General features: G+C 35.8%; 1 protein-coding gene across 6 annotated transcripts in view; it reads right to left on the bottom strand.

Annotated features, from left to right (window-relative positions):
- Nucleotides 1-13,411, bottom strand: part of STXBP4 (syntaxin binding protein 4) — a 214,024-nt gene that overhangs the window by 174,045 nt on the left and 26,568 nt on the right. For all 6 annotated transcript variants that reach the window (XR_009553085.1, XR_009553087.1, XM_060203767.1 and 3 more), the window contains 3 exons: nucleotides 9,315-9,421; nucleotides 8,876-9,086; nucleotides 7,847-7,922 (listed from right to left, as the gene is read on the bottom strand). Coding sequence is in view for 4 of the 6 variants with exons in the window: in XM_060203767.1 (XP_060059750.1) it covers nucleotides 7,847-7,922; nucleotides 8,876-9,086; nucleotides 9,315-9,421 (394 nt within the window). In the remaining 2 variants the exon portion in view is untranslated. The remainder of the gene's footprint in view (nucleotides 1-7,846; nucleotides 7,923-8,875; nucleotides 9,087-9,314; nucleotides 9,422-13,411) is intronic.

Below are 13,411 nucleotides of genomic sequence, written 5' to 3'. Positions count from 1 at the left end.
TTTTAAAATGGTGCACATACAGTTTTTCTTATAAAGAGAATTTTTTTTTTTTGCCAAGTCTTTTAAAAGTGGCATACTAGAACAGCATGTGGTAAATTGGTAGGGAAAATCAAACAGCTGATAAAAAAAAAAGTAAGGCAAAATGCCTTCAAGAACTGTAAAGGTAAAATTTTAAAGAAATCATAAAAAAAACTTCCATAAAATTATAAAGTATTGATATAAACAAAGAGATGATGCATCTATGTAGGAAAATTTAATATAAAATTATACTATCTCTGCAGTGGGTAGACTAAGACTCAATAAGTATAGCAAGCAAGTAGAAAGACATAAAAATAAGTCAACATAAAGTACTTAATCAGGTATTTTCTACTTAAGCCTAGATACCTTCCTCTCCTATCCCTTACTTGACTTCTCTCAATCACTCTAAGTCTAACCTTGTCAGATAAAGAACTACAAAAGCTGGGTAAGAACATGAGACAGGCACACTTTCATGATGGCCCTTTTGGTCACTATCTGGCCATCCTATCATCTGGTGCTCTAGTCAGGGAATCCTTGGATTCCCACACATATATAATGGGCCTAGAACTAAAGTAGATCCCCTCTCCACCCTCACTGGTCACTTCTATCTGGAACATCATCAGAAAACCTCTTCTGGGTCTCTATATTGACCTTACCCTCAATGTAGAACAACATGGTAGGGACTGTCCCACTCTACAAAGGGAGATTGGGTCAACCTACTCTACCACTCAAGGAAGACTGTTCCTGAAATAAGCGCAGCCTAGAATGTAGAATGTTCCTAGCTGTCACCATGGACTGTGAACTCAGACTGATCGGTATACAGAGGTTACACAGGCTCCTTTGCTAAATATGAACAGATATGAGCCCTGGGTTAGATTGATGGGATTTACAATTAGTGATATATATACACTTTTCCCATATTTGGGAGCTACTCTCTGCCCTAGTCCATCTTGCTTGTCCTGTTCTCAACTCTGACACCATCTTCCTAGACAATAATTTTAGCCCACCTGCATGCTAGCTATCAGGCTCAGGCAAAAACTACTAAAGTCATGGGCCCATTGGAATATACCTAAATAGATGTCCTAGCTTCTTCCCATACAAAGACCTTTAGTTCCATTTGCTCTATTCTTACCTTTGGTTCCTGTTTATTAAACAATTTGTTGTGCTTTATATCTTACTACTTTTCAGCCACTAAGTTGCAGATGCAACCTTGATGCCACTCTGATTTCCCTGGACAGATGACCTCACCAGTGCATCCTGGAACCTCACCTACCCAGAGCCGACCCCACTAGGGAAAGATAGAAACAGGCTGGGTATGGATTGACCTTCCAATGACCATGCTCAGCAGGGAAGCAATTACAGAAGCCAGACCTTCCACCTTCTGCACCCCATGAAGAATTTTGGTCAATACTCCCAAAAGAATAAATTGGGAACCTTCCAACAGAGAGGATGAGATACAGAATTCTGGTGGTAAGAATTATATGGAATTGTACCCCTCTTATTCTACAATCTGTTAATCATTATTAAATCACTAACAAAAATGATATTATGTCCCCATTTAATAATAGGCAATCACAATTTAACAAAATCCTACTTTATTTTATATATATATATATATATATATATATATATATATATTAAAATTTTCTTTATTGGGGAATTAATGGTTTACAATCAATAGTAAAATACAATAGTTTGTACATGCATAACATTTCCTAGTTTTCCAAATTAAACCCCCACTAGGTCCTCCTCTGCCATCACATTCCAGAACCTGAACCCTCCCTCGAACCCCCTTCCCCAGAGTCTTTTAATTTGGTGCAATAAACCAACTCCAGTCCAAGTTCTGCTTAGTGTTTTCCAAAAACCCCACTTTATTCCAGGTAAAATTCTAAAAATCTTTACCTGTGAATCTAAAGCTTAAGAAGATGAACTCCAGTATGATTTGGAAGTAGTTTAATGTGATAAATTCCTCACAGGTAGTTTTTGTTATTTGCTAATGCTATCTCTCAATGTTAGCCTTAAGTTTTTTATTTGCTCCTCTCTGCTATGATTTCTGGGAATGTCTCTAGTATACTACTACTACCACTACTACTATTGTTATTAGTGGGAGAACTCTCAGAATGCTAGAAATGGACCTATCCTATAACCCAGCAATTTCTCTCCTGGGAATATATCCTAAGAAAAAAAAAAAATCACAACCATCTTAAGAGATCTATGTATACCTATGTTTGAAGCAGTACAATTTGTAGTAGTTTATAACTTTTAGCTCACTAGAAGGCTCATGTGTTCTTTTCAATGAAAATAGTAAATGAATCTGGATTATAAAATATATATCAGAATAGCTTTAGTTAAACATACTCAAGTATTATATGGATTTTAAAAATACTGTTAAGTTTGATGCTTTGGAATGATTCTGATATGGGAGCAGGTAGATTTACCTCATTAAAGTTACTATTGTCATGTTAACTTAAACTTAGTTTATATTTTTAAAATAAATGCCCACTGGTTGAAAGAATCCGGAAGCAATGGTTAAGAATCTAATTTGTGGGAGTCAGATGGTAGCACAGCGGGTTAAGCGCACGTGGTGCAAAGCACAAGGACCCACTTAAGGATCCCAGTTTGAGCCCCCGGCTCCCCACCTGCAGGGGGGTCACTTCACAAGTGGTGAAGCAGGTCTGCAGCTGCCTATCTTTCTCTCCCCCTCTCTGTCTTCCCCTCCTCTCTCCATTTCTCTCTGTCCTATCCAACAACAATGACAATAATAACTACAATAATAAAAAACAAGGGCAACAAAAGGGAATAAATAAATAAATATTATTAAAAGAATCTAATTTGTGGTCAATCTATAATCACGTACCTAAAACTGAAGAAACCCAATATATATAGTCAACCAATGTATATATAAATTAGAATTGACTGCTTTTTATATCCAGAAACATCTGATCTGCTATATTTATGCAGAAGAAAATAGAGCTGAATCAATGTTATTTTTTTCCTAGAAAAGCACTTCACCATAATATTTACTACATATATAGTTTATACTCTCAAACATACTTTTTTTTATTATAAAATCTGTTTTGTATGTTGAGTAGTATAAATTTACTTCACTCTATTCATTAATACATTAAAAACTATGCTTTAATCATATCTGGTTCCTAAACTTGCAACATTTAGTTTGTCCTTAGTTCTAGGATTTTTACTCACATTACTGTCTTCACTAAAGATAATGAACATTCACCTGTCAATTTATATTTACTACTTTACTCAAGATCTGATGGTGTCTGGCCTTTACCAAGATATTTTTCTTTCTTTAAATTTTTTTTTTTATTGCCACCAGGACTATCTCTGGGGCTCAGTGCCATCACTATGAATCCACTGTTGATGGCCATTTCCTTTATTTATTTATTTATTTATTTATTTTTGCCTGTTTTATTTGACTGGACAGAGAGAAATTGAGAGGGGTGGGAGGAGAAAGAAAGTTAGACCCCTGCAGACCTGCTTCACCACTCATGAAGCATCCCCTCTGCAGGTGGGGAACAGGGGCTCAAACCCAGGTCCTTGCTCATGGTGATACATGTGCTTAAGCGAGTAAGCCACCACCACTTGGCTTCCCTCCAAGATATTTTTCTTTATTGATGTCGACATACCATGAAATCTCTTTTACTATATACTAACTTTTCAAAGTATTTATTAGTTATAGGAACAAAAGGAGAGAGAGGAAGAGAGAGAACCAGAGTATACCAGGTATGCTGGGGATCCAACTCAGAACCTCACACTTGAGCATCTAAAACTTTATCTAATACAGCACCTCCCAGGTCACACTGTACTAACTTTTGGGGTATAAGGATGATGAAGAATTGAATTAAGGCTTGGAAGCTTTTACATATGCTCTAAAAACATGTTCCAGAATATTACCTGGGCTATACTCTGGTCTTCAGATGCTGTAAAAAAATGTTACAACAACAGCAAAATTTACTGTTTACTAGGTACCAATTAAAATGCTAGGTGCTTGATTTAATGCTTGATGTGCATGTTCTTTAAGGTTCATAAGATTCCAGGAGGCAAATTGTGCTCAAGTTCCAGTTACCCACATGCAAGGCATGGGGGGTGGGGTGGGGTTGGGACAACAATGACACAGAAAGACTTCACAAGCAGTACAGCAGGTATCTATCTCTGTCTCTTCTTTGCCTCTAACAGAAGGGGGGGGGGGGAAAGCCCTCCAGGATCTGTGGAGTTGTACAGTACCAAGCTTCAGCAATAATATTGGTGGCAAAAAACAAATAAACACAGAGTAAAACACGTAAAATTTGGAGTAAAGATGTTAATCTCCAAGGTCGGTGTCAGAACTTGGCGTTCCGCACTATACATTCCCTACAGCATTCAGACTTTTTATTCTTTTTTTTTTAAGCAAGTATATTTATTTATTCATTTAGGATATAGACAGAGAGAAATCAAGAGGGAAGGGGTTGATAGTGGAAGAGAGAGAGAGACCCTTTATTGCCTTTCCTTTATTGCACTTTCCTCCTGAAGGTGGGGACCGTGGGCTTGGACTCAGGTCCTTGCACATTGTAATGTGTGTGTTCAACCAGGTGTGCCACCACCTAGCCCCTTTATTAGTTCATTTTTTAGTCCACTTTGTTCATACCTTAACATTATTTACACAATGTGATATTCACGCCTAAGATAGTATATGCTGCTTCAAATACTGAGACCACCTACAGCATGATCAAGTTAATATATAACAGTGAAAGTGGTGCATATTTGATGAAAAAAAACATACATACAAACATACATATTTGTGTATGTTTCCTAATCTGAACGTTTTAACCTCATGTCTTATATTATAATATTAAGTATCTCACAGAATTTATCCTAGTATTCCTTCCTAATTCTTACTTTTTTTTTTTTTCTATACCCATAACATACCCATTAAACGCTTACTGAACAAATGGCTAAAATAGGCATGGAACAGTTCCAATTACTTATAAATTTAAAACATGTTACACAAATATCTTCTCACTGAAAAATAAAAGGCTTCACTGTTTTTTGCTTTTTTAATTTTCATTTGCTTTCCACTTCCCATGAGTTTCCAATTTAAAATAAAAACAATAGGGGTGAGGCCTGGTAGAGCTTATACCTTACTCCTGAGTCCCTTCCCCATGTTCCACTTTCTGTCTTATTAAACAAAAGAAAAAAGAAATGAAATGAAAAGAAAGGAAAGGAAAAGAAAAGGAATTGGCCGAAGTGGTGGAGATGTAATACAGGCAGTGAGCCCTAGCACTAATCCTGGTTGTAAAAAAATAATAAAGTAAAAATAACATTTTAAAACGGAATTAAATTATGGAAAGTAAATAACACTAATAAAGTTTCTAAAAGTTGAGAATACCCAGTATATAAAAAGTCAGAATTTGTGGTCCTGGAGGTGGCACAGTAGATAAAGTCTGATAAACTCTCAAGCATGAGGTCCTGAGTTCAATCCCCAGCAGCACATGCATCAGAGTGATGTCTGGTTCTTTCTCTCCTATCTTTCTCATTAATAAATAAATAAAATATTTTTTAAAAAGAATAGGTTAATTAAAAAAAAAAAAGTCATAATTTGTGTCTAGAGTTTGCAGCTAACCTACTAAATTCTGCCAATTTCTGATTGGTCTTTGTTTTTGCATTGTTAGGTATCAAGTCCTGACCTTTCCACATATGCACTGCCATTGAGCCATATTCCCAGCCAATTTACTTTCAGCCAAATCTATTTTCAGAATAAAAGCTAGAGTGGAAACAGGATCAAGAGAGAAAATCACTAATCTGCTATCAATGGACCCCAACCCAGGGTATCCTGCATGTATGTGATCTGGTGTTCCACAGTTAAGCCACTTCCCCATTCCCGAATCCTGCTAAGGAAGGTAGTCATGTGCTATGGCCTGAATGTTTATGTCCTAAAAAAAACTATGTGTGTTAAAATCCCTAACTCCAGATATGATGGTGGGACCTCTGGGAAGTGACTAGAACATAACAGTATAGTACTCTGTAATGGGATTAGTGTTCTTATAAAAGAGACCCAACAGAAAGATGAATATGAGATGATCTCACTCACAGACAGAAGCTGAAAAACAAGACCAGAAGAGAAAACACTAAGCAGAATTTGGACTGGAGATGGTGTATTTCACTAAAGTGAAAGACCCTGAGGTAGGTGGGGGGGGGGGGGGGATGGGATAGTATAGGTCCTGGGACAGGATGGCAGAGGACCTAGTGGGGATTGTATTTTTGTGTGGAAAACTAAGAAATGTTATGCATATACAAACTATTGTATTTATTGCTGACTGTAAAACATTAATTCCCCAATAAAAAATAAAAGAGAAAGAGAGAGACCCAACAGTGTTCCCTAGTCCCTTTCATCATGTGAAGATACAATGAAAAGTCTGTACCTGGAAGAGGGAGAAGGTTCTTCTGGAACTGTGCTGACATAAAATCCTCCAGAACTATGAGAAGCAAATGCTTGATGTATATAAGTTACTAGTCTGTGGTATTCTTCTACAGTAGAATCAACGGGCTAAAATACTATGTAATTTATACCATTTCTTTGCTTTGCAATTTTGATCTAGATGCCATAAAACTTAAAATATGTGTAATGGTTATAATTTAGATATAATTGGAATAAATTTTACTGTTCTATTTAACTTTTAGAGATAATTAAAAGAGGAGTATTTTTCTTTATATTTGAGTCAACAACTTACAGAAAGATCCTATTTTAATGGACAGCTTATAGAATTAATGTTTTATTATTTTAAAAAGTCAGTAAATCATGACAATAATACTGATTATCTTTCTAATCAATAAAATTTATTTGAAAAACAGAAAATACCTTTCCTTTCCCTCCCTTCTTCCTTCCTTTGTTTCTTTTTCGTTTTGTTTTTTTAATCAACACAAGGATTATCACTGGGGCTTCGTACCAGCACTATGAATCCACTGATCCCAGCAAGAAATTTTTCCTTTTTTTTTTTTTTTTTTTTTTGTTTTTGATAGAGAGAATTTGACAGGGATGGGAAAAAGAGAAGGGAGAAGTATAGGCCAGGTAGGTGGGGAGCAGGAGCTTAAACATGGGTCCTTGCACATGGTAATATATGTGGTAATATACATTAATAAATGTATACATGGTAATACATTTCTTATCTTAAGCAATGTATGCTTCTTTCTATAATGTTTGTGAAAAATGCATTTAATGTGCCATATCAGTATTTCACTAAAAGGAACAAGGCACCTTAAACTTGATGTATAGCTGGGCTTTCATTATTTGATTTGCATTGATTATTACATCTTGATAGGCACTACTATGATAATGAAGCTTTTAAAATTACAAACCTTTATGTAGGGAAATTTCCAATAAAAGTAGCAATCTCGCACATGATGCAAAGGGCAAGGACTGCTTAAGGATCCCAGTTTGAGCCCCCGGGCTGGCTCCCCACCTGCAGGGGAGTCACTTCACAGGCGGTGAAGCAGGTCTGGAGGTGTCTTTCTCTCCCCTTTTCTGTCTTCCCCTCCTCTCTCCATTTCTCTCTGTCCTATCCAACAACAATGAGATGAATAACAACAACTACTACTACAACAATAAAAAAACAACAAGGGCAACAAAAGGAAAAATAAATAAATAAATCTTTTCAAAAAAAGTAGCAATCTAACAGGGACACTTCCATAATAGTCATTTTACTCTTCTATTCATTAAAGAAATCAGGCATAATGTACCCTTACTTAAAGTCTATTAAGTCACATTATGAACTCCTTATTGAGAGAGTAATTGAAAAAAATAACAGGAAAGCAGAATTAAATGTGGACTTACCTGTATTAGACATATCTGTAGGGCTGTTGTTTGAAGAAGTAATGGTAGTTTCTGTTTTCATGTATCCAGTTTTCATCTATGAAAGAAAATGAGGGACATGAAATGTCATTTTCTAAATTAGGTCAAAGACCAGACTAGAAGCTCTTGTTAACATAAGAAGACTAGTTAAAGGGATTAAAGCAGTAATGCAAAAAAAAAAAAAAAAAAAACTCTAAAAATTTTGATACATGAAGTAATCCAGAATTAAAGGTAACAACTTCTAACAGCTCCTCATGTCCAGGGACAAGAAAATACAAGGTCATGTACATATGTTTTGACAGGTATAACCGCAAATGAAAAAGTATAGTAGGGGGCTGATAAAAAATTTTTAACTCTATACCAAAGTTCCATGCACCTGAAAGTGAAGTTGCCTTTGGCAGGCTTACTCCACTAACTGAACAGTTTCAGAACATATATTCTATTTCACAATGTTGCTTTGTTAGGGCACTGTGCAACTACTAATTATACTGATTTTGATGCAGAAATAGTTCCTCCCACCCCTTTGATATGGGTTTAAGAGGGGGAACTATATTCTAGCACATAATGTGAGGCAATAATATTGAAGTAAGTGAATGATTAGGACACTGTAGAGGAAGAAGTTAAGACACAAATATAGGATGGTTGCCTGTGTCTAATTAAGCCAAAACTAGAAATAATAATTAGTTGAACTATCCCAGACACTGTCTCAGAATAAGTAAAATATTCCTTACAATTTGGAGTAGCATCTTTGTGATGTCACTGTGTCATGTGTTTTCTTACTATGATTTTTTTGGACACAGGACATACTTGAGAAACAATGTTCTTGACAGCAGAATATAAAATCTTAAACAGATAAAATGAAAAGATCTTTCAAGGCAATGCCAATTTGTCAACAAATTATACATTATAAAATCACAATTTATAATAAATAAAATAATAATTGATATGTACATAACAAACCTAAATATTTTAGGGAGTTTATGGACTAGAAATTGATATATTTAAGATTACCTGATTTATCTTGAGAGAAGGTAAAATGGTATCTGTAGTACTGGGAGTGGATGAGGCCTTTGGAATCATTATTTCAGGAGTAGAAGAAAGATAACTAGTAGTTGATGGTTGAGGTTCACATTCTTTTGAAGCTGGTAAAAGGGATGAATTCTCAGGATGACTGCTGTCACATTTTCGTCTTATGAATGCTATCTCCCAAGCAGATTCTGGCCTAGCAATATTAAAAAAAAAAAAAATATATATATATATATATATATATATATATATATGGAGAGAGAGAGAGGTGGGTGGGGGGAGGCAGAGAACACGTGGATTCTATAATAATTAAAATGTCATCAAAATACTTGTTTAAAGTATAAAGTATTTAAGATAACAAATTATTAATTTTAAGTAGACACACCAAATGATTTATCTATTTTAGAAAGAGAGAGTTAATTACCTCAACCTGGCTCTGGTAATTATGCTTTTTGCTTCTTCAAATGAAACACCAATCATAGATTCTTTGTTGATTGAGACAAGCTGATCTCCTGGTTTCAATCGTCCATCCTGACAAAAGAAAAAAGAAAACAGCAACATTTACCAAGGAACAAGAGAGGATTCTTTCTTCCATTTTTTGATGTAATTAAAGTCAAGGAGTGTTAGTGACGAATCTTGGAAAGACTGAGTAGAGTCCACCTCTGACCTGGTCGTCTTGGCATCTCGTTGTGGGTATAGTCTAGAATCATGGGGAAATGGGACAAGACAACTGGGCAGCCTATACAAAGCTAAAAGTAATGGATAGGTCAAAAAAGGTATAATACAGTTTCCAGGGACAAAGACACAAGATTTTCTGACTTAACCAAGGCCTGTCTAAGAAGTGAAAGAACAACTAAAAAAAGGTACAGGATGGCTTTAACACATTAACTAAATTTATAGAACAAAAAAAAAAAAAAAGTTAAAGAACTAGAAAAACAAATGGGCAAATTATTTAAGAAAGTGAAAGGTCATCCAAAGAAAAATAGAAAGAAATCTAGTAGGTATTAATCTTCTTCATCAAGGTTCCATTCTTTCAGCAGTTCTTGGGACTATGAAGATGAGTATAAGAAACAAATAAAGCAGCAAACTCCCTTGGCTGGGTCACCTTCACCACAGCATGCTTCTGTTGGTTTGGATTTCAGATTAGTCCTCACACATGGTGGTCTTGGGTGGTTTGATTGCAGACTTTAGACTTTGCCTGTTCTCTTAACTAGAACCATTTCTTCATGATTATTGTGACTTTCTAAATAAATCCCTTATTGGTTTGAACTAAAAAAAAAAAAAAAGAAAAGAAACAAGAAATAGAAATAGAAGAACTGAGTCATTCATATAAACCTTATAAAGCCCCATACCAGAAAGTGAATCAGGCAGTAAAGATAAGTTTAAAAAGGAAAAAAAAAAAAAATCCAGAGACAAAACTAAGATATAAAAGGCTTCATCCAAAAAAGAAAAAAAAAATGGGGAGGCTGGGTGGTTGAGCACAAATATTATAATGTGCAAGGACCAGGGTTTGAGGTCCCAGTCCCTACCTGTAGGGAGAAAGCTTTGTGGGTGTTGAAGTAGTGCTGCAGGTGTCTCTGTTTCTCTTCCCTCTCTATCTCCACCTTCCTCACAATTTCTGGCTATCTCTATCCAATAAATAAATAGATAATTTTTAAAAAGTTTCACTGAATCTTTGTCATAATCAGATTATGTTGATAAGGTATGAGCAAAAAAGAACAGTAGAGTGGCCAGGGAGGTAGCATAGTGGATAAAGAATTAAGTTCTCAAGCATAAGATCTCAATTTCAGTCCCCAGAATTGCATGTGCCAGAGTGATACTCTGGTTCTCTCTTTCTCTTCCCTCCATCTCTCATAAATAAATCATTAAAAAGAAGAAGAGGAGGAAGAGGAGCAGGAGATAATACAAAAAGCAGAAAAATAAATAAAAAGCACAAAAAAAGTTATAAATGGACAAAGGCAAATATAATAAAATGAAATGCTATCTTGTCTCCCAGATGATATTTATGTAAATTCCACAAATTCAAGGGAATAGTTTTCTTCTGAGACATATCTACCAAAATATACTCCTTGGATAACTAATATTGGGGGCCAGGCAATAGTGCACCCTCATGAGGATACGGGTTTGAATGCCTGACTCCCCATCTGTAGTGTGGACACCTCATGGGTGATGAAGCAGGTCTTCTGGTGTCTTTATCTTTCTTTCTCCCTCTCTACCTCTCTTTCCTTTCTCAATCTCTCTGTCCTATCCAATAAAATGGAAAAAAAAAGGCTGGCAGGAGCAGTGAATTCATAGTACTGGTACCAAGCCCCAGAGGTAACCCTGGAGGAAAATAATAAATAAATTAACAAATTAAGAATTAACTAACATTTAAACTGTATTATATATAATGGTGATTTTTGGTTAACATATGGCTAGATAACAATATCATTTTTGTTTCTTAAAAAGACATTTATTTCTTCCACTGAATACATAGTATATAGGAAAACAAATACAAAACGTTAGCAAAATATTGATGTATAAAGATACTATAATCTAAATGCACAGTGTGAGAAAGATTGTGTTCTAAATATACAATAACTCTGTAATTCTCTATATATTATTTAAATTAAAGTATAAACATTTAAAATTAAACTAAAAAGGCAATTCAATTTTAATATACATAAACTTTAAAATCTAATCTAAAATGTGTATGGTTAAGTATGACTAGCAAAGTCAAAGGATGGAACTGTTAAATTCAGAAGGTATATTTTCATTTCATTTGGTAAATGTATAGGGCATAAAATGCAATAACAGGAGAGTCGGGCGATAGCACAGTGGGTTAAGCGCACGTGGCGTAAAGTGCAAGGACCAGCGGAAGGATCGCGGTTCGAGCCCCGGCTCCCCACCTGCAGGGGAGTCCCTTCACAGGCTATACAAACTACTGTATTTTACTGTTGACTCTAAACCATTAATCCCTTAATAAAGAAATTTTTAAAAACCCTAACAAAGGGACTTTTCAAAGTTAATCCAATCACCAAATAATGTGATAACAGTAACTATCCATTGTCTTCTTAAACCCTAAGAGAGCAGGAACCTCACATTTCCATTATAGAGCCTATATTTCCCCCAGTCCTGGAACCTTAGGGTGGGTCCCACTTTCCTGCATGCTTCTCTCAATCCAAATCAAATAATACTACATCCGCGGATCGCAACCCAATCAATGCAATGAGTGCCACCCCAGCATGCTTCACTTTATAATGCACAAGGACCCAGATTCAGCCCGTGGCCCCCCCCCCTCCCCCCGTAGGGTAAAAGTTTCATGAGCAGTACAGCAGTGCTACAAGTACCTCTCTTTCACTCCCTCTCTAACCACTCCCTCCTGATTTCTCTGTCGCTATCCAATAAATAGATAAAATATATGTATTTTACATATGTGTAACTGTGTGTGTGTCAGAATGAAATTCTAAATTTTATGAGGTACTTCCTGTATCCATGGTACCTATGTTTGCTTTTGTTAGCAGAACAGGGACACTGTGCATGGATGATTTCACAGCTCCTGGCCATTTTTTTATTCAGAGACACTATAGTACCAGAGCTTCTCCTGGTGCCTTAGCACTCCTATGTGATCTCAGGGTTCAAACCTGCAAGGAATGTACTCTTCCCATGGAGCTCTCTCTTTGGCCCCATATCCATGTACTTAATAGAAACCACAGTTGATTATCAATGTTATAGAGGAAGAGACTTATAAAATTAGATAGGCAAACCAAGTTGCAAATACTACTAGGATAATATCCTGACTTCCCTGGGCAGACTACCTCACCATTATGACCTAAAGTCTCACCTCTCCAGAGCCCTACCCCATTAGGGAAAGACAGAAATGGGGGGGGGGGGCACAGAGGAGATGGATCAGCCTACCAACATCCGTGTCAAATGGAGAAGCAATAAAAGTCTAATTTTCCACTTTCTGCACCCCATAAAGAATTCTGGTCCATATTCCCAGAGGGATAAGGAATAGGGAATCTTCTAATGGAGGGGATGGAACACAGAACTCTGAGAACTATATAAAACTGTTCCCCTGTATCTTACAGTCTTATTAATCATCATTAACTAATAAAAATAATTTTTAAAAAGAAAATAATAAAGGAGAAAAAGTAGGCAGTAAGTTTAGATTAGCCTATTATCTCCCACATTCTCCTCTTAAGCTGCATAGTATTAGCAGAGAGTATATTAACTATATAGTATTAGTAGAGAGAAATGCTCTTGTATAGTCAGTCTGCTTATATATTAAACTATACGAAAGGTAACATATTCTCATAGTACAAGTGTCAGAGAAAAGAGGAAGACTTCTGACTGTGGCTTCTGTTGTTTATATATTTTTCTTTCTAAAAATATTCACAGCATTTTTTTTCCTTCCTAGAAATAAGATCTTAGCTGATCATGTGAATTTTTGAACCTGCTTAAAAGTCAGAACCTACAAACTAAAACAAAACTATTTTTGTAAAAGTCTGGCATTCAAAATCAGTGAATTCTGCCCCAGCT

This window comes from Erinaceus europaeus, chromosome 12 (genome assembly GCF_950295315.1).
Source record: "Erinaceus europaeus chromosome 12, mEriEur2.1, whole genome shotgun sequence".
NCBI classification, from domain to species: Eukaryota; Metazoa; Chordata; class Mammalia; order Eulipotyphla; family Erinaceidae; genus Erinaceus; species Erinaceus europaeus.
Note: the sequence above shows the minus strand (reverse complement) of the source record. Positions and strands in the feature narration are given on the sequence as shown.